Below are 27,347 nucleotides of genomic sequence, written 5' to 3'. Positions count from 1 at the left end.
TTTGCGAGTGATCTACCAATTCTATTCCCAAAATTTGTAATCGGGTTGTTAGATAGTTTGATTCACAACTAAGAGTTTATTTCTAGGATATAAAAGCTTTAGTTTTTAAATGTAAATGACCAATTTGCTTCCTTTTAAATGTGAGGGATAAAAATAATATTTTTACGAAATGTAAGGAATAAAACATGTCATTTTTCCTAAAAAATTTTAAAAATATTTTGAAAACGTGTTTCTCATACAACAATTTCCCAATAATAAGTCACATTTATATATTTGGCACACAAAATTTTCCCCCCTCAGCCGCTGTCATTGTCTAGCTACACCTTAATTATTTTTTTTTTTAAAAGAGCTACACCTTTATATACATTCCAATTCCACTGAATTATTCCTTGTAAACTCTCTCTGCTCCGTCCTCGTCACGCTACTCTCCTCTTACCTCATTTCTTCCGCTTCTCTCTTCTTAACAAAACATAAATGGCAACTTTTAATGCGGTGGCGGAGAATGGCAATGCGGAGGAGCCACCGCAGTCGGCGTTGATGTTCCTCGGCACCGGTTGTTCGAGTGCAGTGCCAAACGCTTTTTGCTTGATTCAACCCTCTGATCCCCCTTGCCCTGTTTGTTCTCAAGCATTGTCTATACCACCTGAAAAAAACCCGAATTACAGGTTTGTTGTTGGTTAATTTTTTTTACTGATTTGAGGGATTACTTTCTGGGGAAATGTTTGCTGTTGTTAGTGTTATTGGGCAGTTGATGGTTAAATGTTATGAGCAATTTTTTATTTAGCTAATTAATTGTGCAGTCTTTGAGAGTTGGAAAATGTTGTTAGTTGGGAGTTTGATTTGGTTTGGATGGAATATTTGTCCCTGTTCTTTTGATTTTTTATTTTTGGCGGATCAGTTTAAGTGTTTGGTGGATAAACGAAGCTTAGCTTCTAATTGTCAATCGGAGAAAGCAAAAAATGTCGGTTTGGAAAGTGGATTTGAAAAACGCAGATATTTACTACTTGGTATTTGGAAAAGAACATTAGGCGCAAAGATATTATTTTAGTCTTTTAGAAAGGAAAGGCAAGTAAATAATAATTGATTAACTGGTGGTTTTTCTTTTGAAAAAGCAGCATTGCTATGTCTAAACGGATATGCGTATATGGCTATCTGCATGATTTCCTCTTTGTTGTATGGCTGTTATTTCTATTTGGCTGTGGGAAATTTAGTTATGGCTGATGCTAAAGGTATGACTTGTGTATTTTTAGGTGCAATACGTCTCTTCTTATTGATTACTGTCAAAAGGATGGTGAGCACAAATATATATTGATTGATGTTGGGAAGACATTTAGGGAACAAGTATTACGGTGGTTTACTTTACACAAAGTCCCACGGATGGATTCTGTGAGTTCTCTTTCTGCATTTATAGAATACTATAGCCTTTTTCTTGTTTCAAACCTTTGGTTAGCTTTACAATTTTCATGTTAGGAAAAAAAAAATTATTTTCTGGTTAAGTAGAAAGGTTTGAATAGGTCAAAGAACGGACTTAGTTTGAAATATACTCTGTGTGAGTTTTGTAAGGGAAAACAACCATTGATGATCTTGTGTGTGTTCATGGGAAATGAGCTTCCCCATTGGTCTCTCAAAATCATTCAGATTCTTGTCACATAATCTATCAATTCTGTTTAAAAGAGATATAATTTTTGTCATTTTCCCCAGTTTGTCTTGTATCTTCTTGAACACATAAAGAGCCAAAATTTCAGAGGAAAATCTGAGTCTTCTGTAGCTTTCTCTGTTTTTTATTGACCCACGATAGTGCTATTCTTGATGCATGTACAAATGGTAATAACAGTAGAATAACAGTGGCATCATTATTCTTTGTTTTACTTAAACATTTTATTTTATTGGAATTAACATTGCTAGATGGGTTGCTAAATTTTCTGGGTTACAATAAGCTTATATTCTTTTCATTTATTTTCCTTTAACTAAAATCTAATAGGCATAGATCTTAGCAAAGTGTTGCTTGAGGATTTCTTTCCATTATTTTTTTTTTCAGATATCTCTAGTGTTGGTTAGAATTAAATAGTTAGTAGTAGTAGCTTGAATTCAACATAAGGGCATCTGTGGATGAAAACAAACAATAAAATTTGAGGTTGTTGTCACTGAGAACCTACATCAGATCCTTATTATGGTTGTAATCTGATGCTGTTATCATCTCCAGATTATTTTGTCTCATGAACATGCTGATGCGGTTCTTGGATTGGATGATGTTCGTGCTGTGCAGCCATACAGCACGAAAAATGACATTGATCCTACTCCAATCTACCTATCTCAACATTCAATGGACAGGTTCTGTATAATCACTTTTGTGTTGATATTTAGATCTTTTAACGGACTCAACCTTGTTTCTCTTCACTTACATGCTACTATTGAGAAAGAAAAAAATTAAAATAACAACAAATATAATGGTAAAGAAATGCAATAGAAGTGAAAGGTTCTCTTACAACTACCTCGATTAATATGATTGGGTTTTAGGTTTTGGTTAACCTCGCCTTTCCATCAATTGTCGGTATCCTACGTAGAATGTTGCATTATGTCATCACAGTCTGTATGAAGAAGAATTGTTGGAAAGGAGTTTCATTTGAAAACAAATAAAATCGTATTTACGAGGATACAATTGTCAAGAAACATAGGAGTGATTCACTTTACTACTGAGTAAATCAGTAAAGTGTTTTACTGGCTTTTTAAGGTGATAAAATGATTCTTGACTTAAGTTACTTTGAATTAGCTTTCTAAACAGATGATTCTTGATTATCATGTTAGAAGTTGGGAAGGGATTCTTTGTCATGATAGGTTTAATGAGTTTAGGTTGTTCTGCAAGAGGAAGAGGCAGAAGTTTAGATGATCCAATCGGTGTCTCTTGCACTTCCATGGAGACCTATCCTTTGAACTACCACTCGTGCCTGAACCTAAACTTCTGCCACATAGGGCTTATACTATGATATCATTAGGCAGCCAGCTTTTACCACCAAGACTGCTACAAACAAGCATACAAAATTAGACACTTAAACACAACCTCCACAAAGCAGCAAAGAAACCACAACCTGAGCCCTAACTTATTTCCAAGCTTGTCAACCTCAAATTTCTTCACATATATTGGCATCCTTAATTTTGTGTCCTGCACCAGCCCTTTGCAAATATAGTGGATCATAAACTTCTGCTTTGTTTATTGAGCCCTGGAAGATATAGAATAAAGTTTTCCTATTTGGTCGGGAAGCAAACTTGATGATCATTTTGGCCTTTGAACTTTGAGTTACACCCTCTACCATCATATTTTAGATTTTAAGTCAACTCCTTCAGCGTAAATTCCATTTTGCACCTTTGAACTACATACTCTTTTTGACTTTGGTCTCTAAATTTTAAATTGGGACACATCCCTAAACCATAAAACCAATCCTGTTTTAGTTCAACCATTGATAGAATGCAAAAAACTATTGCAATGAAATAAACCAAATCTTGACATGAAAGTAATATGAAGAGAACTAGAAACTACAAGTGTATGACACTCATCCCCTATTTTGTTTGCATATTTTCTTCATAAAATTCAGCAAGCATGAACACTTGCACTAAACAGATGAGTGTTCATTTTTGCTGAATATTATGCAAGTAAAATTTCTGGCCTTTTGACTGTAAAAATTGGATCTTAATCTCATGCATTGCTTTTTAATTAGTAGTTTATTACTGAGAGTTTGTCTGCAACATCTTAATCTTCATTCATCTAAGTTTTAGTTTTGCAGTTGGACTAGTGAGACATTAATCAAATATTGGAAGTTCTTATACAATAGATTAAAAGTGTTGCAACATTTTACATTGTTGTGAAATGAAGTGACGGGACTTCTGTATAAACTAGAATGTCAAGTGTATTTTAAACAGTGATGATGCAGCAAATGGGTAAGAAGTTGGCATAGATTTAAGAATAGTCACTATTGACTTGGTTCTCATGAATTAGTAATTTTTTACTGAAAAACGACATCTGGTGGAACAGATAACTCTAATTTAAGCTCTGACACATCACTTGTCTTACATTTGTGACCCAAATTTGATACTACTTTCATTGACTGTATAATTGCTGATGCTTGGATCTTATTCCTTGGAACAGCATTGCCCAAAAATTCCCATATTTGGTTAATAAGAAACTTAAGCCTGGCCAGGAGATTAGACGTGTAGCACAGTTTGACTGGAAGATTATTGAGGAGGACTGTGAGAAGCCATTTGTTGCATCAGGACTAAAAATTATACCTTTGCCGGTTAGTTTTCTCTCATTTTTCTACTTTATATTCATATGCTACTACATACATAAAAATCATACCTTTGCCAGTTAGTTTTCTCTCATTTTTCTACTTTATATTCATATGCTACTACATGCATACCCTCTCATGTTTTTCTTTCTGGTTTCCAATTAGGTGATGCATGGCGAAGACTATGTATGTTTAGGCTTCCTTTTTGGTGGAAAAAATAGAGTAGCTTATCTATCTGATGTTTCACGCATTTTGCCAACCACAGAGCATCGTGAGTATTGGCCATACTGCATGGACTTATTTTTATGCTTTACCATCTCTGCTCTCGAAGTTTCATAATTCACATTTACTGAAGAATGATCTGAAACGGTGGTGTATGCTTTTAGATGAGCACAGAAAGCATCGTGTCAACTGCTCTCATGCCATTAAGATTGTTGTTGGGAACCAAGTTTGAACTGAAGTCCTTAAATTTTCCTTTTCAACTCCTCTCCCAACAACTTAGTTTGGTCGACCTTGGACCTTCTATGAATGCAACAGAAACTTCTGAATTTAGTTAGGAGCGTAGTCTGTATTTTGTCTTACAGGGTAAATGGTATCCTTAGACAGGCAGCCTGATGTGATACTGCTCTGAGTTTTTTCCAGACCCCTGGCATCTCTTTTTCCAAGAAAACTATCTCCTTCTGATTAAGAAATGTTAGTTTTATTGGAACAAGAGGTGTTATTAGTAACTTGGAATAAAGAATTGCAGGGTGAAGAAAACCTTTGCAGTGGTCTAACATTCTATAGTGGAAGAGGCAGACCCAAAACAGTTGCAATGGGTTACAGAAGGATGAATTGTGCCAATTATCATAAGAGAGGACTGTGTAAAAGTCCCTCCCAGTTATATCAAGCACATTGATCACCTATTAAAGGAATGAACTAAGAATAAGATTGACCAGTCTTGTGATTTTATCTCATCTTGCTTTATCTGCAGCAGCGGTTTCACTAAGACAGAGAAATTTGCTTTATTTTTTTTAGACATCTCCAAGGATAGTGGTGGACAGCTGGACCTCCTCATTGTGGATGCACTTTATAAGGTCAGTCTCATGCAAAGTCTTACTTTGGGTTTTGTAAATCATCTTTTATAAAAATTTTCTGCTTTTTAGTTTTTACATCTATTCAAAGACCTATCAGTTGGGAACATGTCTATACCTAATTTATGTTTATAATCCTCCACTTTAGCTGGATAATTTCACCACTGTCTATATTCTAGCTTTTATTTGCAGTTCTTAGATTCTTTTTCCTTTTTTATTTGATTACATTTTTTGAAGACTATTGTGGAGTCTAAGTTCATAAATCTTCTTTTCCACAAAAATTTTACAAGCCCAATTCTCAGTATTGCCATGCATTCATAGAGAGCTTAGAAAGTTGAATTTTTTTTTTTTTTTTGTAATTTGTGGGAGTATTGTGATTTGACTAAAGCTTATTGGACCCTACTCCTTTTAAATCTTTTGGTCATAGTTTTTTCATGTTCAAGGTTTCGTAGCTAAAAGTTGTCAACACAAAGCTTTTTAGCCATGTTCTCATCTCTTTGTCTGTCAAGATTACTTTTATCAACATGAAGAAACCTAAACTGGATGAGTTGGGGAGAACTTGAGATAGAAAGGAAGTATAAGAGAGGGGCCTTATCTGTATGCTGCATTGTTTAATTAAGTATGGTTTGTTTAGAAGTTGTGTGTGGTGTTTATGGCGGTGGAGGGGCTTCGGGTGGTGATTACGGTAATGGCTACCTCCCATGTGCTTCAATTGTAACCGGTGCAGGTTGTCGTGGTGATGGTCTGTAATAGTCAGCCTTATTCTGCTGCATGTAAATTTGTCAGATTACCATTATGTTGGAGAGTTCTTGTAGTTGCACCTATTCTTTCTTTTACATGGTGTGATGCAGCCATAAGCTGGGTGGATAAGTATTGTCATCTTCGGAAGCCTAAGAATAAAGCTAAGGGATCCTTTGCAAGCAAGAAGTTGTGGTCTTGAGTGATCTGCCCAGGGTGATTCCTGGTTCTAGTGTATTGACTACTCAATTTTCTGCATTTTAGTAGTTTCTAGAATTTAGGGCCTTAAGGGTATTTTGGTCTTTTAGTTGTTACATGAGAACTTGGCCAACTTCTTTTTAGGAATAGGAGTTTTATGAAACTTAACTGTTTATAATATTTATGTTTATATGTTGTTTTAGGCAGTGAGATTAATGAATAAAAATTGAATAAATTTTGTTCTTCTTCACCCTTAAATCCACTTCTTCCCCTCTTTCCCACCATGTTACTGTTCGCGGGTACTGTTCATAGTCCTGTATTAGTTCCAGGATCCTGTCCTGTCTTCTTCTGCTAGCTCTAGCAGGCAAGTTCTCACCTGTATTGTCTTACATCACATGCCTCTGCACATTTTTGCAACCCAAATTTTTACATCACATCCCAATTTTTGATCTATCTTCAGTTCATGTTTCCTTAAAGCACTTTAGTATCTTGTCCCACCAAAGAGGAGAATAAAAAACGAATAAGAAGAAACAGCTGTCCCCACCATGGAATGCTCTTGAACAAAAAGAAAAACTGAATTGTTCTGTCATGTCCTTTGTTCTAGGTTCTGTACAACATTTATACAAATGGAATTTGACTTTTGTCAATTCCATGAAATCTGTAATTTCCTAAAAATTAGGAGCTAATTTATTCTATCCTAAAATACATTAGGAGTAAATTATTCTATCCTAAAATAGAGCAGAAATCATGGGATATAGCAGAAATCATGGGATATACATAGAAAAAGATATTCTAGATTTTCAACATGGTGAATAGATATTTTCTATTCCCATCTTGCATGTAATGTCTTCAAAGTTGGAAGTTGGCATTCCCTTAGTTAAGACATCTGCCAATTGATTATTTGATGCTACATATGGAGTGCAAATCATGCCGCTGTCCAGCTTTTCTTTAATAAAATTTCTATCAACTTCGATGTGCTTTGTGTGATCATGTTGCACTGGATTGTGTGCAATGTTGATGGCAGACTTGTTGTCGCAATAGAGTTTCATAGGTCCTTCCCACTTGATTTTAAGATCATCAAGTATTATTTTGAGCCATAGCAATTCACAAACTCCATGAGCCATAGCTCTAAACTCTGCTTCAGCACTTGATCTTGCAACAACCGATTGCTTCTTACTCCTCCATGTTACTAGGTTCCCACCAAGAAATGTACAATATCCTGAAGTTGATCTACGATCTACAACAGAACCCGCATAATCAGCATTAGTATATGCCTTTATGAGCAATCCTTCATTTTTCTAGAACAAAATTCCTCTACCCGGTGTCCCTTTGAGGTAGGATAGAATTCTATTGACAGCCTGCAAGTGTTTCTCTCTTGGATCATGCATAAATTGGCTTACTACACTTACAGCAAATGCTATGTCCGGCCTTGTATGGGACAAGTATATCAGTTTCCCAACCAACCTCTGGTATCTTCCTTTATCTACTGTGCTATCATCTTTCTCTTCATTCAATCTCAAGTTAGGCTCAATGGGTGTGCTTGCTGCGTTGCATCCAAGATTGCCTGTTTCTTTAAGCAAGTCTAAGACATACTTTTGTTGGGAAACAAAGATGCCTTTACTTGAGTATGCCACCTCAACGCCTAAAAAATACTTCAGCCTCCCTAGTTCTTTAATTTCAAACTCCTTTGCTAAGCACTTTTTGAGTGTTTCTCTTTCAATTGGATCATTTCCGGTGATGATGATGTCATCTACATATACAAGTAGAGCTGTAACACCTCCTTTTGAATGTTTTATGAACAAGGTATGATCTCCTTGACTTTGTTTGTATTGCATTGCTAGCATCACTTTAGTAAATCTTCCGAACCAAGCCCTTGGCGATTGTTTTAATCCATATAAAGCTTTCTTTAACCTGCACACTTTCTTTTCAAAAAACATTTCATTGAAACCTGGTAGAGGTTCCATGTACACCTCTTCTTCTAAATCCCCATGTAAGAACGCATTCTTAACATCAAATTGCTGTAAACACGAACCAAAGTTAGCGGCTAAAGACAAAAGAACACGCACAGTATTCATTTTTGCAACAGGTGCAAAGCTAATCTATCCCATATGTCTGTGTATATCCTTTTGCGACCAACCGAGCTTTATGCCTTTCGAATGAACCATCAGCTCTATATTTCAAAGTAAACACCCATTTACACCCAATTGTTTTCTTTCCTTTAGGCAGGTTTACAATTTTCCAAGTCTTATTTCTCTCTAGGACATTCATCTCTTCTTTCATAGCATGTAACCAGTTCTTATTTCTAAGTTCCTCTTGTAGTGTTTGTGGGATTGAAATAGAGTTGATGGTGGTAAGGAAAGTTTTATGTTGTGGAGAGAGTCTATGGAAAGACACAAAATTTGAGATTGGATGCTTAGTGCATTCTCGTGTTCCTTTTCGAACAGCAATAGGCAGGTTTAAATCATTAAATTCACAAGGAGCAGAGTCAGATTGAACACACAAAGGAACAGAATTTTCAGTACCTGATTGTGGTTCAGATTCTTGGATTTGTACAGGTTCAGAAATATGAACTTTCTTCCTTGAGTAGACCTTGAGTGGTGTAGTTGGATTTAAACCAGATTTTCCCTCAGCTCCAAGATCAGGTTCAATTTCTGTACTGGCATGTTCAACTTCAAATTCAGATTCAGGTTCACCGCTAGTATGTTCTCCTTTGGAATTTGGTGTATGGTCAGGTTTGCAAGACTTTAAGTTTAGTGTGGGACTTTGAAGATCAAGGAGAAATTCCTTATCTTCCCAAGAACTCTCCCCCTGGGGATGAGGATTGTTACTTTGAGAGTAAGGTTCATTTTCAACAAATGTGACATCCATGGAGGTAAAAATTTTTTTTGAAGGTGGATGATAACACTTATATCCTTTTTTTGTGTTTGAGTACCCCACAAAAATACATTTTAAAGCTCTTGGATCAAGTTTCCCTCTTTGGTGTGCATGAACATGTACAAAAGTAACACAACCAAACACTTTTGGTGACAATGTGCAAGAGACATTAAAATCAGGGTAAAAAACAGAAAGAGCAGCATGGGACTCTGATTATTTAGTGCTTTTGAAGGTACTCTATTTATCAAATGTGCAGCAGTTAAAACAGTCTCCCCCCAAAAAGTTTTTGGAACTTTATGTTGAAACCAAATTGCTCGAGTCACATTGAGTAAATGCCTATTTTTCGTTTAGCAATCCCATTTTGTTGGGGTGTATCTATACAAGATGACTCATGTATTATACCCTCTTTTTGGAAAAAAGATGAGAGAATTTGATTAAAGTAGTCTCTTGCATTATCAGATCTTACTCTTTTAATCAAACTTCCAAATTGTGTACAAATCATTTTATGAAACATTGGAAAAATACTGCTTACTTCTGATTTTTCTTTCATAAGAAATAACCAAGTAGTTCTAGTACAATCATCAATGAATGTGACAAACCATTTTGCCCCAGAAATACTAGAAATTCTACAAGGCCCCCAAATATCAGTATGTATCAAAGAGAAAGGCTAGTGGATCTTGTATTACTCAATGGAAATGATAGTCTATGATGTTTAGCAATTTCACATGTATGACAATGAAAACTACTAACATCTTCATTCTTGAAAAGTGAAGGAAACATGCTTTTAAGTAAAATAAAAGATGGATGACCAAGACGGAAATGATGAAGCCAAATTTCAGATTTATTATTTGAGGAGCAGGTGAGGAATAATTGATTTTTGTTCTTGTTGCCACTCATCTCCTCAAGGTAATGAAGCCCATCATTCACCTTAGCAAGTTCAATTGTCCTCCCCGTAACCAAATCCTGAAAAACACAGTGAGTAGAATAGAAAGTTACTTTACAGTCCAGATCTTTGGTAATTTGATGGATGGATATGAGATTGGAGGACAATTTTGGGACATGCAACACATTATTTAGGGACAAAGAATTTGATAGATTTACTGTCCCTTGGCCTGCAACAGTTATAGGAGATCCATCCGCAATAGTAATTTTTTTATTTCCAGAACATGGGTTTTATGTTCTAAATCTGATTGGGCTGTGAGTTATTTGGTCAGTAGCTGCTGAGTCGATGACCCAAGAGCCTAGGGAAGACATGCTTGAGGCACTTAAAGCATAAGAGTTAAGATACTTACTTGATTGAGCCAATGAACACGTACTAGAGGACTTTTCAAGGGAATTTAGGAGGGTTCTTAGCTTTTCGATTTCTTCTTTCTTGAATTCTCCCATACCAGCCTGGTTGGATTTTTCTTGTGTTTGGTCTTCTCCAGCAGTTAAGTGGGCTTTTCCCCCTTTGAATCCTCCTTTACGACTAAGGACTTGTTCCTTCCCATGGAGTTTGAAGCAATCATCTCGCGTATGGCATGATTTTTTTCAGTACGTACACCAAATTGTGTTTTTATTTGACTTTGTAGAAATCATTGCCGAGCCTTCTAATGTTTTAGGCTCTAACATGACTTCTCGCCTATTCTCTTCGGCTCGGATCAATGATATTGTCTCATTCAGAAATGATAATCTTTCCTTCCCCAGTATCTGGACTCTGACCTAATCAAATTCCGCATTCAGACCTGCAAGGAAGTCATAAACTCTATCCTTTTCGATAAAGTTTTTCAAGGTGGCTGCATCTTCACTACACAACATCTGAACACATCGATATTAGTCCAGTTCCTGCCATAGATTTTGCAGAAGATTGGCATATTGAGTAACAGAAGGGTTGCCCTGTTTAGTGGCTGAGATTTTTGTTTTGATCTCATAGATTAGGGCAGCATCTCCTGCCTTTGAATAGGTCTGTCGAATAGTAGTCCATATATCTTGAGCTGTTGGTAGGAACATGCGGGTATCGCTTATTTCGGGTAACATGGAGTTCCATAGCCATGACATGACCATAGAATCCTCTTCATCCCAAGCAGCGAATTTAGGATCTCCTTTTTTCGGTCCAGTTCCAAGCAAGTGGCTGATTTTGCCCTTTCCTTTGAAAAATGTTTGAACAAATTGTGACCACTTCAAAAAGTTTTTTCCGTTGAGCCTGTAGGTTGCCTGTTTACTCTGCAAATCCCCTGTGTGTGGAATATTTGAGGTCTCTTCTGATTTGGTATTGGAGTAGATTTCTGATGTTTCAGTTTCAGACATGTTGGAGGTTTCAAAGAAAAATTGGCAATGAAGGCCTAATGAAAAAATCAGCAATGAAGGCTGGAAATTGCACTTGGCAATAAAGACTTGAAAAGAGGAAAGCACTCAGCAATGAAGGTTGACAAGAAGAGGTCCCAAGAGCAAAAGCTCTGATACCATGAACAAAAAGAAAAACTGAATTGTTCTGTCGTGTCTTTTGTTCTAGGCTCTGTACAACATTTATACAAATGGAATTTGACTTTTGTCAATTCCATGAAATCTGTAATTTCTTAAAAATTAGGAGCTAATTTATTCTATCTTAAAATACATTAGGAGTAAATTATTCTATCCTAAAATAGAGCAGAAATCATGGGATATACATAAAAAAAGATATTCTAGATTTTCAATAGCTCTCTTTCCCATTTCTTAGCTTATCCTTTCTTGCTAGATATTGTGTCACTGAGCTGGTAAAAAATGACAGGAAACTTGCTCCTCTTCATCTAGGGTTGGGACATTCCTTCATAGATCCTTGTATATTTCCCAAGCACACTGTTGTTTTCACATACCTGTTACTCAGATGCTTGGTCCAATGACTTGCAAATTGTGTTATGTTTTCTCTAATGGGTTCTAACAGTTGAACTCCAGAATGAAAAGGCCAAGGCAGACATTGCATATAGACTACAGAGAAATTGTGGTCTCTCTCTGCTGCTCTGGCATTTAAAGTCTATTATGCTTGGAGTGAATGGTAATAAGGTGGGACTGTCCCTCAGATATGATCCACTGGAGATAAATAAGAAATTTATTTTGAAAGTAACGAGACAACTTTACATAAATAATAAGAAAATAACTTGGGGGTTGTTCTGATCATGTGATCTTGCTTCAGTTCCTTAGATTTCATTATGAAGGCATGGAAGGAGATCTTTTCTGCACTGTAGGAGGGTAGAGGAGCTACTGGATGGACATGTGGACTCTTTGATACTGACATATAGACAAAAGTTCCCTTTCTTTCTTGTTTTGGTGAATAATGTATATCTTTTCATCTTGCGCCACGTTAGTGTTTGCTGCATCAAATTTATGCTTGCACTGTTTGCTATTGTATTTTGCATACACTGTACTTCCATTTTCTCATTGCATGAATTAAGATATTAGTTCACCTGGATGGGACATCTTGTATCTGTGCGTTGTGTGTGTTTTATGTTGAAGATTGTTCTTTTGGTCTTCCACTCTCTAAGGAGGCTCTCTTTCTACTTTTGCAGAAGGGCTCCCATAATGTTCACTTTTGCTTACCTCAGGTTTGTTTATTGTCTAACGAAGTTTTTATTGTTATACTTCTAGAAGTGTCTTTATTGTCATTCTCTTCTTCAATTGCAAATAACGTTGTTAACAGACTCTCGATGTGGTGAAAAGACTATGTCCCAAGAGAGCTTTGTTAATTGGAATGACCCATGAGTTTGATCACTACAAAGACAATAAATTTCTTAGTGAATGGTCTAAAAGGTATAATCTCTTGGTGTTTCTCATAGAGCTCCCAACTTTTGAGGAATCGAAGAAGACTTTGCGACTATTTATGATCTCTCTCTCTCTCAGGGAAGGTATACACGTCCAGCTTGCACATGATGGATTAAAAGTCCGAGTTGACCTGTAATGAGGTGAGGCCCTTGAATCACATAAATAATTTGGATTTCATGACTTAGGGAAAGTAGCACCAAACAGAGAATTTTCAAAGAATAAGCAAAATACTTGTGCAGTTAATGAATAAGAAGAAATGATTTCTTCAAAAAGCTTTTTGATTTGCTATTGTCTTTAGTAAGATGTTTCAATCTACTGCTTCACCCAAATGCTGGATGTACGGACAACTTAGCATGATATTTTGTATATAAATGGTTTTCAAAGTGATAGTAAAGGTTAATAGGTAATCTATCCTTGACACCTAATAGTTCAAAATAGATTGGAGCTAGCACATAATGATTAGCTTGTCCAGAAGGATAACCTGAAACTTGGCTGGGTTTTGTTTCGACACTTTTAAAGGGAAATTCTTGCCATTGTTGGCCGGCAAAGGTATAGGCATCTATATTTTCGGAGGAGTGCTATATTTTGGTGAAGAAGAGGTGAATGGGAAGCATAGAGATGATAGTTTATTATTTCTATGACGCCAAATGCCATATCTGATGGATTATAGAGCATGAATAGCATAATTAGGGAAGGAACTAGGGGGTGGTGGGGAGGGACCCCCACCCCTCCCCAAAGGTTTCGAAAATTCAGTTTTTCTCATTTACAATATTACAAGTTTTCGAAAACTCTTTATTAATTTAAAATTTTGCCCCTGCAAAAACTTAAAAACTTTTTTGCATTATAAATTTAAGTTTACATATATTAGAGTTCTCCACCTCAAGATAAATTTTCTGGTTCGTTTATGAGCATAAAGACGCAACAGATAACTATTGACCTACATTTTTAACATGCAAGATTATTCTTGATTGTGTTAGAGAACGTATTTTTGCTACAAGATTATTTTTTGTATAAAATATTAAAGCAATACTTGCTGATTTTGTCTTAAAGAAAATAGATAGGCTTATGAATGCTTTCAAATTTTTTGTACAGGCTAGCAACATCCGGTGATGTATATCCACAATATACATGCTACTGACCCTGTACTGATTACAAGTTGAAATTTTCTGAAAGATGTCCTCTGCGTATAATCTTACTAATTCTCAAAATGGAGCCAAAAGGAAAGGCGTTAACCTGATTTTGACCAGATTTATATTACACACTCCAATAGAGAACATAATCAAGTGTTGTTACTCTGGTTTGACATGTTACATCATCCTCGTTTTGTCATTAGAGATTTACTTGCAACAGATATAACTACGATAAACTTGCTGGGGGACATAATGCTCTACCAAAGAATTCATCTGTAATGTCTTATCTGGCACTAGATCATAACCACGCTGGTGAATCAAGTTTCAGTCAATAGAGATGAAGATGTACAATAATGATATGTGAGAACAATGGGGAACCATAGTTATTGTAAAAGAATATAGGCTATTATGTTTGTTCATATGAGTTCTATGCTTCTTGTTCATTTATGACTGCGTCTAATATAGACCTGTGTAGCCAATAGAATAATAATGGACTGCAGGCTGCTACCAGCTTAAACACCAGCACACTTTCATATGGATTTGCTGTTTTTGTATCAATGTAAAATCTAGGTTTCTCGAATTTATTTGGTGAAGATTTTTTAAATAGTAGCCAAAGATGTAATAGCCTGAAAGGAATCAAGATGTATGGTGCTTGAATTTGAAGCTGATCGTGTGATGCCAAAGTTTCTGCTGGCCTGTTACTCAGTTTGGATTAGTTATTTTTGGGGGTGTAAGTGCAATATTTTACTGTAACAGTGTATGTGAAAAATTTTTATTATAGATATTTTTTGTGATATTTTTGGAGGGGTTTTTGGAATATATTTTGAGGTACCTTTTAAAATTAAAATATTTTTAGGATCCTTTTTAAAATTAGTACTACCACCACTGCCACACCCCCACCCACCGCTGTCACCACTCCCTCCCTCCTTCCTTCTCATCCCCCTTCCTCTTCCTTCTCCCTTCTCCCCTTCCCTCTTCCTTCTCCCCTCCTCTTCCCCTCCTCTTCCCCTCCATCCCCTCGGCCCTCCCCTCCTCCCCTCGATCTGGTACCAGATCAAGGCCAGAAAGTCGCGACCTTTTGGTAGTGATCTTGCTGTTACTAGATCGTGGCCTTTGGTCGACTGAAGGTTGCAATCTGGTCTTGACCAGATGGAGGGAGGGAGGGAGGGAGGGAGGGTTCGGGGGGGGGGGGGGGGAGGAGGATGAGAGAGGGGGTGGTGGCAGTGGTGGTAGTAGTGAGTGAGTGATGGTAAGTAGTAGCGATAGATGAAAAATGTTGTAAATTTTTTTTTTTTTTTTTTTTTGTATATATTTGTGAACTGTTTTTGATATAATGTATGGACAAGATATTTTTTAGGTTGTTTCTATTTGTCTATTACTATAGAATTATATTTAAAAAATTAGTTTTTGAAAAATAGGCCAATCCAAACGGAGCCAATTTGCAGGAAATCTATTTTGCTCTGGTTTTGCTTGGATTGTGGCAGGTTTTATCAATTACCTGATCAAAATACAACTAGCTAAAGAAAGGTCCCGCTAAAACATTGGGACACTTGCCATTGAATTGCAAATACGATCTAACAGACAAATCAATTGCAAATATCATAATCAAAGGTATTAAGTTGTATAACGTTTAACCTAGAATTTGGGGAATGTAATGCAAGTTGAGGACATCTTGGTCAGAAACTTTGGTGGAGACTATTAGTCAAACGGAAATTAGAAAGTTATTCATTCAAAGAAAATCTATTAATCTTCACGTGTACCTTACTTATTTTATGAATAATATTAAACTAAAATAACTGTATGCACAAAAGTTTTCAAAGATTAATGTAGTATCTCAACACTTAGATACATTCATTTTCTAAAATAAAAATATTCTTGAATATGTAAGAATATTGTTTCACTTTTTTCTCCTGTAAATTCACAACAAATACTAATAAAAAAATGTGCTAATGTACGAGTTAAAATATGTGTGAAATTAAAATTAATTTATTAATAAATTAATTTCTTATAGCAGTCATGTCCAAGTTTATAGCTTCGATTTGTTTTTCCCCTGGAGACCTTACTGTCCGCTTTAATCTTAGTAACCTTAAAGTGTAAAAATATCAGTGAATGGTCACACGACTCATCGCTGCTTGCTGTACTTTTCAGGCTTTATAAATACAAAAGAGAAAAAGAAAAGTAATAACAATAATTAAAAAATAGAAATTGAAAGAAAAATCACAGAAAAATAACCAATCTATCTCCTTCGCTGAATTTCTTATCCACAACCTTGCCTTGTCAACTCCTCGAATTCCTCATCTGTAGTCTTGAGCATCAATGGCAGAGGAAGCTTCACTCTCTTCTCCAAAGCCGCTATGTTCCTAGGCTTTATCCTCTTCTCCAAACTAAAAGCGAAGTACTGAGGAAACTCCTTCAACTCCTCCAAACTCCCCTCCATCTCTTTAGCAAAGTACTCAAACTTAGGCTTGAAATTATTCTCAATGCTAAAAGTGAACAAACCTGGACATCTTAACACCATTCCCACAGCATCAGCCCTTGAAAATCCTATACTGACCAAGAAATCCAGCTTAGGAATCAAGGTTTTCTCCACACTAGAGACTAACAACACAGGGTCCTGATAAGCCAGGGCATGCAAGGACCTGAACCCAAGTCTCTGAAGGTAAAACAGAGCTGGTTTGAGCTGGTCTCTCACACTTGAAATCAATAATCTGGGACACTTGTTGATGACCTTCCTATAATGTTGATCAGGTACTCTTAGGTCATATGAAAGAAAGTTAAAAACAGGATTCAGTTCAGTTTTGATGTCAGATGTTAAAATCTTGGGACACATTCCAAAGATTCTGCCCAAGTCCTTTTGGTGGATCCCTTTGGATTCCAAAAAGGTAATTATGGAATGAATGGAGTCTAAAGAAGTTGTATGAAGACAAGGGTTTTGAGAGAGTGCTTTACCCGAATCAACACCCATTATTTCCAGGCAAAGGATCTTTTCCTTGAATTGGAAAGAAATGTTTGCATGAGTTGGTTGCCAGAGAGGGTGTTTATGGAGGACACTTTTGGGTTTGGCTGTTAAGACATGGACCGGATGATCTTCTGAATTTGAGGGTAAAGATGAAGGTGTTGAGATGCACATTGAGGGATGGAATGCTGTTGCAGACGTTGTTGGCATCGTGGAAAGGAATAGAAAGTAGCTATGGAAAAGAGAGTCTGCAATACTGGTGTTGGCTCGTTTCTAAGATCCTTTTATCTGATTTGGCAGCTACAGGTGGCAAATCATTGTGAATTTATTGGATATGACAAGATTGCCTCGGATTGGATGAGGCCCACAATAACCTTTCAGCTATTTGCCTCATGCTCGTGCTCTCTTTCCTCCTTTTTTTTTTTTTTTTTTGATTTGGTAGTTGAGGGGAAAAATTCACTTTTCGTCTTTAAACTTTCAGTTAGGAACACATTTCGTCCCCAAATTTTTAAACGCATCGCATTTAGTACATAAATTAATTATTTTTTGCCATATTTAGTTCAAAAACGGTAAATTGCTTAATTTGGATGGAAAAAGTCATGTGTTTGGCACGTGACCGTCAAGCAAAAACAATTTCTCAGTCAAAATCAACAGTCACATCAGCTTTCTCCATCCAAATTGAATATTTTACCCTTTTTGGACTAAATGTGGTCCAAAATAATTAATTCATGTAATAAATATGATGCGTCTAAAAGTTTGGGATCGACATGTGTCCCTTAATCAAAGTTTAAGGATGAAAAGTAGATTTTTTCCGGTAGTTGAGGTTAAGTCCTCAAGAATTGGAAGTCCGAGTTCAAATCCCTTTCTCTCCCCATTTTTTAACTTACACCATTTCCTCGTTACATATCTAGAATGGGAAGGTCCATGCTAGGGGTGGGAAAAAGTACCCGCTAACTCAAAAACCATCATATCCGATCTAATTCGATCCGATGCAAAAATAAGGATACTTGATTCGTATTATTTTATTGGGTCAAACGAAGGTTGGATACCCATTTAGATGTAGGGCGGGTTAGGGTCACATAATTAAAAATTTATGGGTGCTTGACCTACCTTGCATATTTATTTTTTATTTTTTATTTTTATACACATACTATAAAATAGAGTTAAATAAGCAATTTCATTGAACAAATTGCATTACAAATAAGGAAGACTATAGTTTGTTTACAAGATTCATTGTAGAAGTCATGATCTTATATTTTTAGAAAAGAGTTTAATTAATGTGGAATATATAATTAAAAAAAGTGTTATTTATTTCAAATGTTAATTGATTTTGAACTCTTTTAATTTTTTTTCTTGTATTGCCTTCGCATGTTTGTTTCTTGTAGAGAGACTTTTTTTGAGAAAAAAATCTTTATTAAATCTTACATGAATATGTAAAATATAAAATTAAATTAGCATAAATTATTTTTTAAAAATTAAATGATAAGTGGGGCGGGACGGGTATCCGTTGACTTGATCATATCTTAGTGGGTACCCGATAACCAGGTATTCGCTGATATGCGAGGTTGAAAAGGGTCAGAAAATAACTTACCCACAAGGTATGTGTCGAATCAGTCAAATGATGCGCGAGGCGGGTACCAGACCCGTACCCGTCTCTAGTGTATTTGGTTCGATTTGTGTCCATAAATTAGACTGCAGAGCAGTTGACTTTGTCAAATCCAATATTAACAGAGGGTTTGACCGGTCAAAATCGGGACAATTGGATATTTTCAATTTTTTGGTTGTTTAATGCATTTTTTTTCTTGTTTTTCACTATTTTCAAAATTTTATTAACTTGTCTTGATTTGTATTTCTTTTCTTTTTTAAAGAAGAACGATAGTTGTTCTTGGTAGTGAGTTCCCCTTTCATCGATAGTGACTTGTGTTTGATAATCATAACTTTTATAGTATTTCAATATGATATTTGAATAATTTGGACGATTATAAATGGTCTCATGATTTTTTTAAAAAAATTTCCGTGACAATCTTACTTTCTACATTTTGTCAAATAAGTTTGATGAATTTAGTTATGAAATCATCAAATTTGATTTAAAGTTTGAGCACATTATTATACATTTTTTTTGTAGGTATTTTTTTTGTGTAGTTTTATTATATATGTAATATATGCAACCATTCTTTTTTTTTTTTTTTTTTTTTTTGGTGTCAGCACGATAATTCCTATTTTGCACTTACTCCTACTCTACTCTCATTTGATATGCTTCATTTAAGTGAAAAGCCTTTTCCCCTAAAATATCCATTCCAACTTTTTCTTGGAATCCCATTCCTTAAAAAAAACTTGGGGAAAGCCCTTTTGATGGAGACCAAGATGAGCAGCCAGCTATGCAAGTCGAGAGGGTTTGAGTGCCATTGGGACCAGTTACATGAGCATGAACCAAGCAGCTTTGTGATACACTTCAAGGGTTGGTGCTTGCTGTCCATGACCAAGTTAATGTTCCAAATATCATTGAAGGTCTTGAAAATAAAGATTTGAGGGTTGTTTATCTCCTCCAAGTTAAGGAAGTTTCGGTTGAGTCAATTGAATTTCATGATTGAAGCCAAGTTGATTAAATTAGTTTCATGATTAGCTAGTTATTAAATTCGTTAATTAGTTGGTCTTTCCACTAATAGTTTTATTTGCCTATTTTAAATTGCTAATTATAGTCGAATTAAGGTGTCCCATTTGATTTAAGAAAGTCGTTATTTAGTCTTGTGTCCTGTACGGCTATTAATAGCCTAACGATGACATTTTTTTCAATAATAATCAGAAATATTCAGAAAATAACGCGAGTTCTCTCATGGCTTTCTATGAAAGCTCTTTGAACATTTTAGAGAAATTTCTTTGAGAGGTCATGACTTATCAATTGAAGAACACGTTCGATTGTGGTGTCTTCTACTATACCAAGGTTTGTTGACCACGTGATCAACAGGTTAAGGTCTTCTGTTCTAAACGTTGATACAACTTCTAGGCTCTTGGATCTGTATGTTGTGGGTTGCATGTGAGATAAAACGCAGTTTGTATCAGCTGGTATTAGTGCTAGTTAAAGGTATAATTGTTATATCTTTGTCTTTGTTTATTTGAGTTGAGTTTTCTATTTAATTCTTGTCCGTTTCATACTTCTTGGCACTAGGGTTTCTTGTTATTGTTAGTTTGTTTGTGTTATAATCTGTCTGAAGTCTTAGTTGCTTGTCTCTTTGTATTTCTAGATCAGAAATTGGTGTTAATTCGTGTTGGTTATCATACTTTTATTCCAGAAAATATGACAAAAAGAGATAAATCCCATCCGCTAGGGTTTCTTGTTCAATCGTGTCTTGAATTGTTCATTGTGCTTTAGTTTCCTATGCAATCTGTCTAAAGTCCTTGTTGTTTACTTCATGGTGATTTCTGTCCAGTTTTGATGTCAATTGGTGTGGTTTATTCGTGTCTTGCTCCAGAAAAGAAATCGACAAAAAAGAAGAAAACAATTCCACCCGCTAGGGCTTTCATAGTCGCACACCTTAGGATTGCTGTTTCTCATTTCTGCCAGCACTTGTTCCTGCTGTTTTCATTCGTTTTTAGTCCCAGAAATTTGTGTTATCATTAGTTCTTATTGGTAGTAGGGTTTTGGGTTGTTAACAGAGAAAATGAGTCGTGATTCTCGAAAACTTTCTGGTCGTGACCATTCTTGAAGGATACCGAAACTGTTTCTTGGAACTATTGCTTGTTTCGTGATCAGTTTGGAAAAGAATAGGACTGTTTGAGCATAAAACCCTTGGAACTTGAACCGAAACTACGGATTCCTTGGAATTTCTTGATTGTTCAAGTGACAACCTAGAAATTCTTGGTACTCTAGTCTCGTATATGGACAATTGTTCCACCCTTCATCATTCTCATTGGAAAAAAAAACCGAACCTTATCTTGCTAAACATGAGAAATCGTGAATTGTTTGGGGTTGAATCTTCAAAACCTTCTTCGTTCTTGAATTCTAGAATATCTACTTATAATCTTGCGCAAATTCTAGAAAAAATTTCTGGGTTTTTGGGACTGAAACCTATTCATGTTTAAACCTGCAAAAAATAAATAAATAAATAAATTCCAGCAGCTAAGCCTCTTGGTCTTGAGCTCTGGACTGGTTTAATTCAGACCAGAATTTGAGCCACGAAATTTGTTGTTACAGCCACGAAACTTGATCAATCAACACACCAGAAACATCCCAAATTTGTGTTTTTGAGGGTGATCAAGTCGGTTGAATAGAAAACAACCAAAACAGCCGCATACCCAATCCTATTCCAGTTCAGATTACAAGTACTTAAATCCGACAATTGTGTTACCCCAATTGCGTTTGGAATTCATTGAAACCAGTCTTGAAAAACCTTGATCCATTGGGAAAAGGGAAACAAACTAGATTTGTTCCTAGGTAAACAGTCCAAATAAATTTCAGATTACAACAGATACACGAGCAAGTTACGACAGCCACAAATTAGAGTCGAGTTACCTCGCTAAACTTGTTCTTGTGTCGAATTGCTTTTCCAGTTTTTCTTCAGTCGTTAATTAGCTATCTTTTCATAGTTCTAGCCATCAGATTTCGTCCTTTAGAGTCCAACAATTTCATCCAAATTTCAAGTAGGTTAGGTCTTATGTTTGACATAAATTTCCAGAATTTGCAAGTGTCAAAAGTCCAGCTTTATTGTGTCAATCTCCCCAGCGTTGTGTCGTATCTTTTCTAATCCCCTGAGACGTTAATCCTACTTCTTCTCCAGTAGTTTTTAGACAAAACTTCCAGCAATTTTACCAGCATAGATTGCATAATATCAGTCAGGTTTTTTAGTCTAAAGTGCTAAGTGTATCTCGGGTAGGAAATTTCCATCTAGGACACATTAGTTCCAGCTTTGAATTCTTGATTCTAGCCTTCATAAACAAATCTGTCCAACAGGTTTACAAGCTAAAATTGAGTCTTTTTGAGTCATAAACTCATCCAAGTCAGTTGTGTCATTCGTCCGCTTAAATTACCACAATCATAAACGAATTCAAGTTGATAAGTCGGTCAACACTACGGAGGGACTCTAGTTTCTTCAAGGAGCAATTCGAAGGGTCTCGAGAGCTGAATTGGTAAGTGTATTAGAGTGATTGTGTGAAACACGAGGGTTGAATGCATACACGTGAGGGAGTGAGTTGGGAAACTTCCATCCTTTCTTTTGTACTAACATTTTGCAAGTTACCTAAGCACAATGGAAGGTGAGCAACAAGCTCAAGGCTTTATTTGGTGATTTTTCCAGAAAATTCAACAATTCCCTTGAAGCCATACATGAGCAAATTGATAAGTTGGAACTCTCACAAATTGCAACTAAAGGTAGCCGTGGGAAAGCCAATGAGCAAGAATCAAATGATTCTAATTTCGAGGGCGAATATGAGTTGAGGCAAAGGAGACCTAGGCGCAACACTAAACCGGTTGTGATTCCATAAAAGAGATCAAGATGAAGATTCCATCGTTCCAGGGAAGGTTGGATCTAGATTTGTACCTAGAATGGGAGAAGCGGATTGAGCTGGTATTCGACTGCAACACCTACTCCAAGAAGCAAAAAGTAAAATTGGCAGTGGTGGAGTTTACAGATTATGCAGTCATCTGGTGGGACCAAGTTTCAACCAGCCGAAGATGAAGTGGGGAACTAACCTGTTCAGACATGGGCCGAGCTGAAACAACTTATGATGAAGCGTTTCATCCCAAGTCACTACTACCATAACTTGTTCTAGAAGCTTCAACATCTTCAACAAAGAGCTCGAAGTGTCGAAGACTACCACAAGGAGATGGAAGTCTTAATGTTGGGGCTGACGTTGTGGAAGACAGGAAAGCCACAATGGCTAGGTTTCATGGAGATTTAAAACCCGAAATAGCAGAAGGCCATCAAAATCGAGAGGAGAAATAAGAGGAGGGGTCAATCGAGAAATTACAACCAATCTTCACCTTTCTTTACTTGATTTTCATGGCCAAAGAAAGAAGATAAAAGATTGGTCAGCTTCAATAGTCCAAAGCTGAGACACGAAGGACCAAACCAGCATCTTGACCTCATGTGGATTCGGTTAAGACTAGAAATCGCGACACCAAGTGCTTTAGATGTCAGGGCCGAGGACATCACCAGTCAGTGCCTAAACCAGTGGACCATGATTATTCTACCTAATGGAGAAATAGTCATAGACGATGAAGTGGAGTACGAGGATATGCCTCCACTCATGGAAGAGGAGGAAGGAGAAGAGTATCCAGTAGATGAACAAGTCAGACTTGTCATTAGACTCACCTTAGCTACTCAAGCCAAGGAAGTGGACAACTTGCAGAGAGGAAATATCTTCTACACTCGATGCAACATGAAAAGCAAATGTGTAGTTTGATAGTTAATGGGGGAAGTTGTGCTAATATAGCAAATCTTATGATGGTTGAGAAATTAGAACTTCCAACATTACGACATCCAAGACCATACAGATTACAGTGGTTGAATGACAGCAGAGATGTTCGAGTGACCAAACAAGTCCAAGCTCCTTTCCCCGTCGAACAATATGAAGACATAGTCTTGTGTAACGTGGTTTCGATGTAGGCATGTCATGTCATGGCAATTCAACAAAGGCGTTAGCTTCGATGGAGTCACAAACAAATTCTTCAAGCATGAGAGCCAAAAATTGACACCAAGTCAAGTTCGTAAAGATCAAGAGAGACGTCAAAAAGAGTGTGAGGCTGAGAGGAAAAAGAAAGAGGATTCAAAGAGTGAAAGAGTTGAGCAAAATGTGAGGGAAAAGATGGTAGATAAGTCAGCTAAAGGGGAAAAATAAGAGAGGAAACACAATATGATAGTGAGAACTAAGGAAGTAAGGAGAGTTTAGGCAATCACACACCTTTATTTGTACTTTTGTGCAAAGAGGTGATGCTAATTACTAGTGAACTCACTTACACATTACCTTCTAGTGTTGCTTCTCTCTTGTAGGAATTCGAAGATGTCTTTCTCGATGAAATTCCAAGTGGACTACCATCAATCAGGGGGATTGAACATCAGATAGATTTGGTACCTGGTGCTGCATTTTCAAACAAAGTAGCATATCAAATGGGACTAGAAGAGACCAAGGAGCTACAATGACAAGTTGATGAGCTCTTGACTTAAGGATGGTTGCGAGAAAGTTTAAATCCATACATGGTACCTGTTATATTGGTTCTCAAAAAGATGAAAGTTGGCACATGTGAACTGATTGCAGGGCTGTCAAAGTGATAACGGTAAAATATTGACACTTTATCCCTCGATTAGATGATATGCTAGATGAGTTTTATGATGTTGTTATTTTCACGAAAATAGATTTAAAAAGTAGCTATCATCAAATTAGGATGAAAGAGGGCGATGAATGGAAAACTACCTTTAACACTAAACATGGACTGCATGGATGGTTAGTAATGCCATTTGGATTAACTAACGCACCTAGTACATTCATGCAGTTAATGAATAATATTCTTCGTCCATTCCTAGGAAAATTTGTGATTGTGTGTTTTGATGACATTCTGGTATATAGTCAAACTTTAGAGGAGCATGTTGAACATTTGAAATCTATTCTTGAAGTACTTCGAAGAGAAAATATATATGCTAATCTCAAGAAGTGCTCTTTTTGCACCAACCAGCTTGTCTTCCTAGACTTTGTTGTGAATGAGCAGGGTATAAAAGTGTATGAAGCCAAGGTAAAGGCCATTCAAGAGTGGCCAACTCCTAAGTCAGTTGGAGAGGTATGTAGCTTTCATGGTTTAGCAAGTTTCTATAGGTGATTTATTAGAGATTTTAATATTATTGCTGCACATTTGACTGCTGTTGTTAAAAAGAATAAAAAGTTTTGCATGGGGTGAAGGCCAAAAAAAAGCCTTTCAATTACTTAAACACAAGCTCACGCACACACTACTACTTGCACTACCAAGTTTTGATAAGACTTGAAATTGACTGTGATGCTTTGGTGTTGGTATTAGGGCTGTTTTTTATGCAAGAGGGTAAATCTATTGCATATTTTAGTGGGAAACTAAATGGGGCAGTATTAAATTATTCTACTTATGATAAAGAGTTGTACTCATTTGTTAGAACTTTAGAGACTTGGCAACATTACTTGAGATCAAGAGAGTTTGTTATCCACACTGACCATGAGTCAATTAATCACATTAAGTCTTAACACAAGTTGAGTAAGCATCATGTCCGGTGGGTTACTTTCATAGATACATTTTTTTAATGTGATTAAGTACAAAGTAGGAAAAACCAATGTGATTGCTCATGCACTTTCACGAAGACATTCCGTACTCACTGTACTTGATCCTAAATTGCTTGGTTTTAAACTAGTTAAGGAATTGTATACTAATGATCTAGATTTTGCTTCAATTTATTCTACATGTGGCAAGCCGAGCATGGTAAGTTCTTCATCCATGATGGTTTTCTATTCTACCTCAATAGATTGTGTGCTCCTAATTGTTCTATTCGAACTTTGCTTGTTAGGAAATCACATGGAGGTGGATTGATGGGGCACTTTGGAGTTTCCAAAAGTCTAGTAGTCCTTCAAGAGCACTTTTACTGGCCTAAAATGAAGTGGGATGTGGAGCGAGTTGTGGCCAGATGCATCATTTGTTTTAAAGTTAAATCCAAACTTCAACCCTATGGTTTTTATACACCTTTACCAATTCTTAGTGCACCTTGGATAGACATTTCTATGGGCTTTGTTTTAGGACTATCTAGGACTAAGAAAGGGAAAGATAGTATCTTTGTTGTTGTCGATAGGTTGTCAAAAATGGCACACTTCATCCCTTGTCATAAAACTGATGATGGATCTCATGTTGCAAATTTGTTTTTCAAAGAAAGCATTAGATTGCATGGAGTGCTGAGGACCATTGTCTCTAATAGGTATGTAAAATTTTTGAGTTTTTTGGGGAAAACTCTGTGGAAAAAGTTAGGCACTAAACTGGTATTTTCTACTACTAGTCATCCCCAGACTGATGACCAAATTGAGGTCGTCAATAGGACCTTCTCTACATTCTTACGTGCTACAGGAAAAACATTAAAACATGGAAAGAGTGTTTACCATATGTTGAGTTTGCGTAAAATCATTCTGTGCATAGTTCTACTCTCTATTCACCATTGAGATTGTTTACGGCTTTAATCCTTTGACACCACTAGATTTGTCACCTTTGCCATTTTCTGAGTGTGTTAATTTAGATGGTGTTAAAAAGGCTGATTATGTGAAGAAGCTACATGAAAAGGTTCGTTTCAATATTGAGCATCAAATTGCACAGGTTGCTAAGCAAGCAAACAAGGGTCGTCGAAAGATGATTTTTGAACTTGGAAATTGGGTGTGATTGCACTTGCGCAAGGAGAGGTTTCCTTTCCAATGGTGTAACAAGCTACTACCATGTGGAGATGGGCCATTTCAAGTTGTGGAGCGTATCAACGACAATGCTTACAAACTTGACCTTCCTGGTGAGTACAATGTTAGTGCAGCATTTAACATATCTGATCTTTCTCCTTTTCTTGCAGATGATGAAGATGATTTGAGAGCAAATCCTTTTCAAGAGGAGGGGAATGATGGAGACCAAGGTGAGCAACCAGCTATGCAACTCGAGAGGGTTTCAGTGCCTTTGGGATCAGTTACATGAGCACGAGCCAAGCAGCTTCGTGATGCATTTCAAGGTTGGTGCTTGCTGTCCATGACCAAGTTAATGTTCCAAATACCATTGAAGGTCTTGAAGATAAAGATTTGAAGGTTGTTCATCTCCTCCAAGTCAAGGAAGCTTTGGTCGAGTCAATTGAATTTCATGATTGAAGCCGAGTTGATTAAATTAGTTTCATGATTAGCTAGTTATTAAATTCGTTAATCAGTTAGTCTTTTCAATAATAGTTTTATTTGGCTATCTTAACTTGCTAATTATAGCCGAATTATGGTGTCCTATTTGGTTTAGGAAAGTCATTATTCAGTCTTGTGTCTTATATGGCTATTAATAGCCTAACGATGACATTTTTTTTCAATAATAATGAGAAATACTTAGAAAATAACAAGAGTTCTGTCATGGCTTTTACGAAAGCTCTTTGAACATCTTAAAGAAATTTCTTTGAGTGTTCATGACTTATCAATCTTCAATTGTGGTGACTTCTACCATACCAAGATTCGTTGACCACGCGATCAATAGCTTAAGGTCTTCCATTCCAAACGTTGATACAACTTCTAGATCCTTGGGTCTGTGTGTTGCGGGTTGCATGTGAGATAGAATGCAATTCGTATCACCTTTCCATAGTCATCCTAGAATGTCTAAATA

The 27,347-nt window shown here is 36.4% G+C and overlaps 2 protein-coding genes across 4 annotated transcripts; one reads left to right on the top strand and one right to left on the bottom strand.

Annotated features, from left to right (window-relative positions):
- Window positions 1-338: 338 nt before the first annotated feature.
- LOC113707796 (putative hydrolase C777.06c) lies at window positions 339-26,352 on the top strand. 3 transcript variants are annotated; one of them, XM_072065110.1, is made up of 10 exons: window positions 339-665; window positions 1,251-1,386; window positions 2,204-2,331; window positions 4,142-4,289; window positions 4,446-4,551; window positions 5,298-5,356; window positions 12,685-12,720; window positions 12,816-12,925; window positions 13,016-13,077; window positions 26,331-26,352. In XM_072065110.1, the coding sequence occupies exons 1-9, from the start codon at window positions 475-477 to the stop codon at window positions 13,071-13,073; spliced, it is 972 nt and encodes a 323-aa protein (XP_071921211.1). In that variant the 5' UTR covers window positions 339-474; the 3' UTR covers window positions 13,074-13,077; window positions 26,331-26,352. The 3 variants fall into 3 exon arrangements, with proteins under 3 accessions (XP_071921211.1, XP_027085921.1, XP_027085920.1); XM_027230120.2 differs by lacking the exon at window positions 26,331-26,352 and adding an exon at window positions 14,288-14,786 and having other exon boundaries at window positions 340-665; XM_027230119.2 differs by lacking the exon at window positions 26,331-26,352 and adding an exon at window positions 14,030-14,786 and having other exon boundaries at window positions 341-665.
- On the bottom strand, window positions 16,200-17,286 carry LOC113707670 (transcription termination factor MTEF1, chloroplastic). Its single transcript, XM_027229952.2, has one exon. It carries the CDS (start codon window positions 17,231-17,233, stop codon window positions 16,325-16,327), a length of 909 nt encoding a protein of 302 aa, XP_027085753.1. The 5' UTR covers window positions 17,234-17,286; the 3' UTR covers window positions 16,200-16,324.
- Window positions 26,353-27,347: the final 995 nt, after the last annotated feature.

This window comes from Coffea arabica, chromosome 9c, assembly GCF_036785885.1.
Source record: "Coffea arabica cultivar ET-39 chromosome 9c, Coffea Arabica ET-39 HiFi, whole genome shotgun sequence".
NCBI lineage: Eukaryota > Viridiplantae > Streptophyta > Magnoliopsida > Gentianales > Rubiaceae > Coffea > Coffea arabica.
Note: the sequence above shows the minus strand (reverse complement) of the source record. Positions and strands in the feature narration are given on the sequence as shown.

What these genes read in the sequence shown, in the direction of transcription:
- LOC113707796 (XM_072065110.1), top strand. Translation starts at nt 475, where the DNA reads ATGGCAACTTTTAATGCGGTGGCGGAGAATGGCAATGCGGAGGAGCCA. An exon ending in GAAAAAAACCCGAATTACAG is followed by an intron (nt 666 to 1,250) that starts GTTTGTTGTTGG and finishes GTGTATTTTTAG; the next exon opens with GTGCAATACGTCTCTTCTTA. An exon ending in TTTGCCAACCACAGAGCATC is followed by an intron (nt 4,552 to 5,297) that starts GTGAGTATTGGC and finishes TATTTTTTTTAG; the next exon opens with ACATCTCCAAGGATAGTGGT.
- LOC113707670 (XM_027229952.2), bottom strand. Translation starts at nt 17,233, where the DNA reads ATGCCAACAACGTCTGCAACAGCATTCCATCCCTCAATGTGCATCTCA.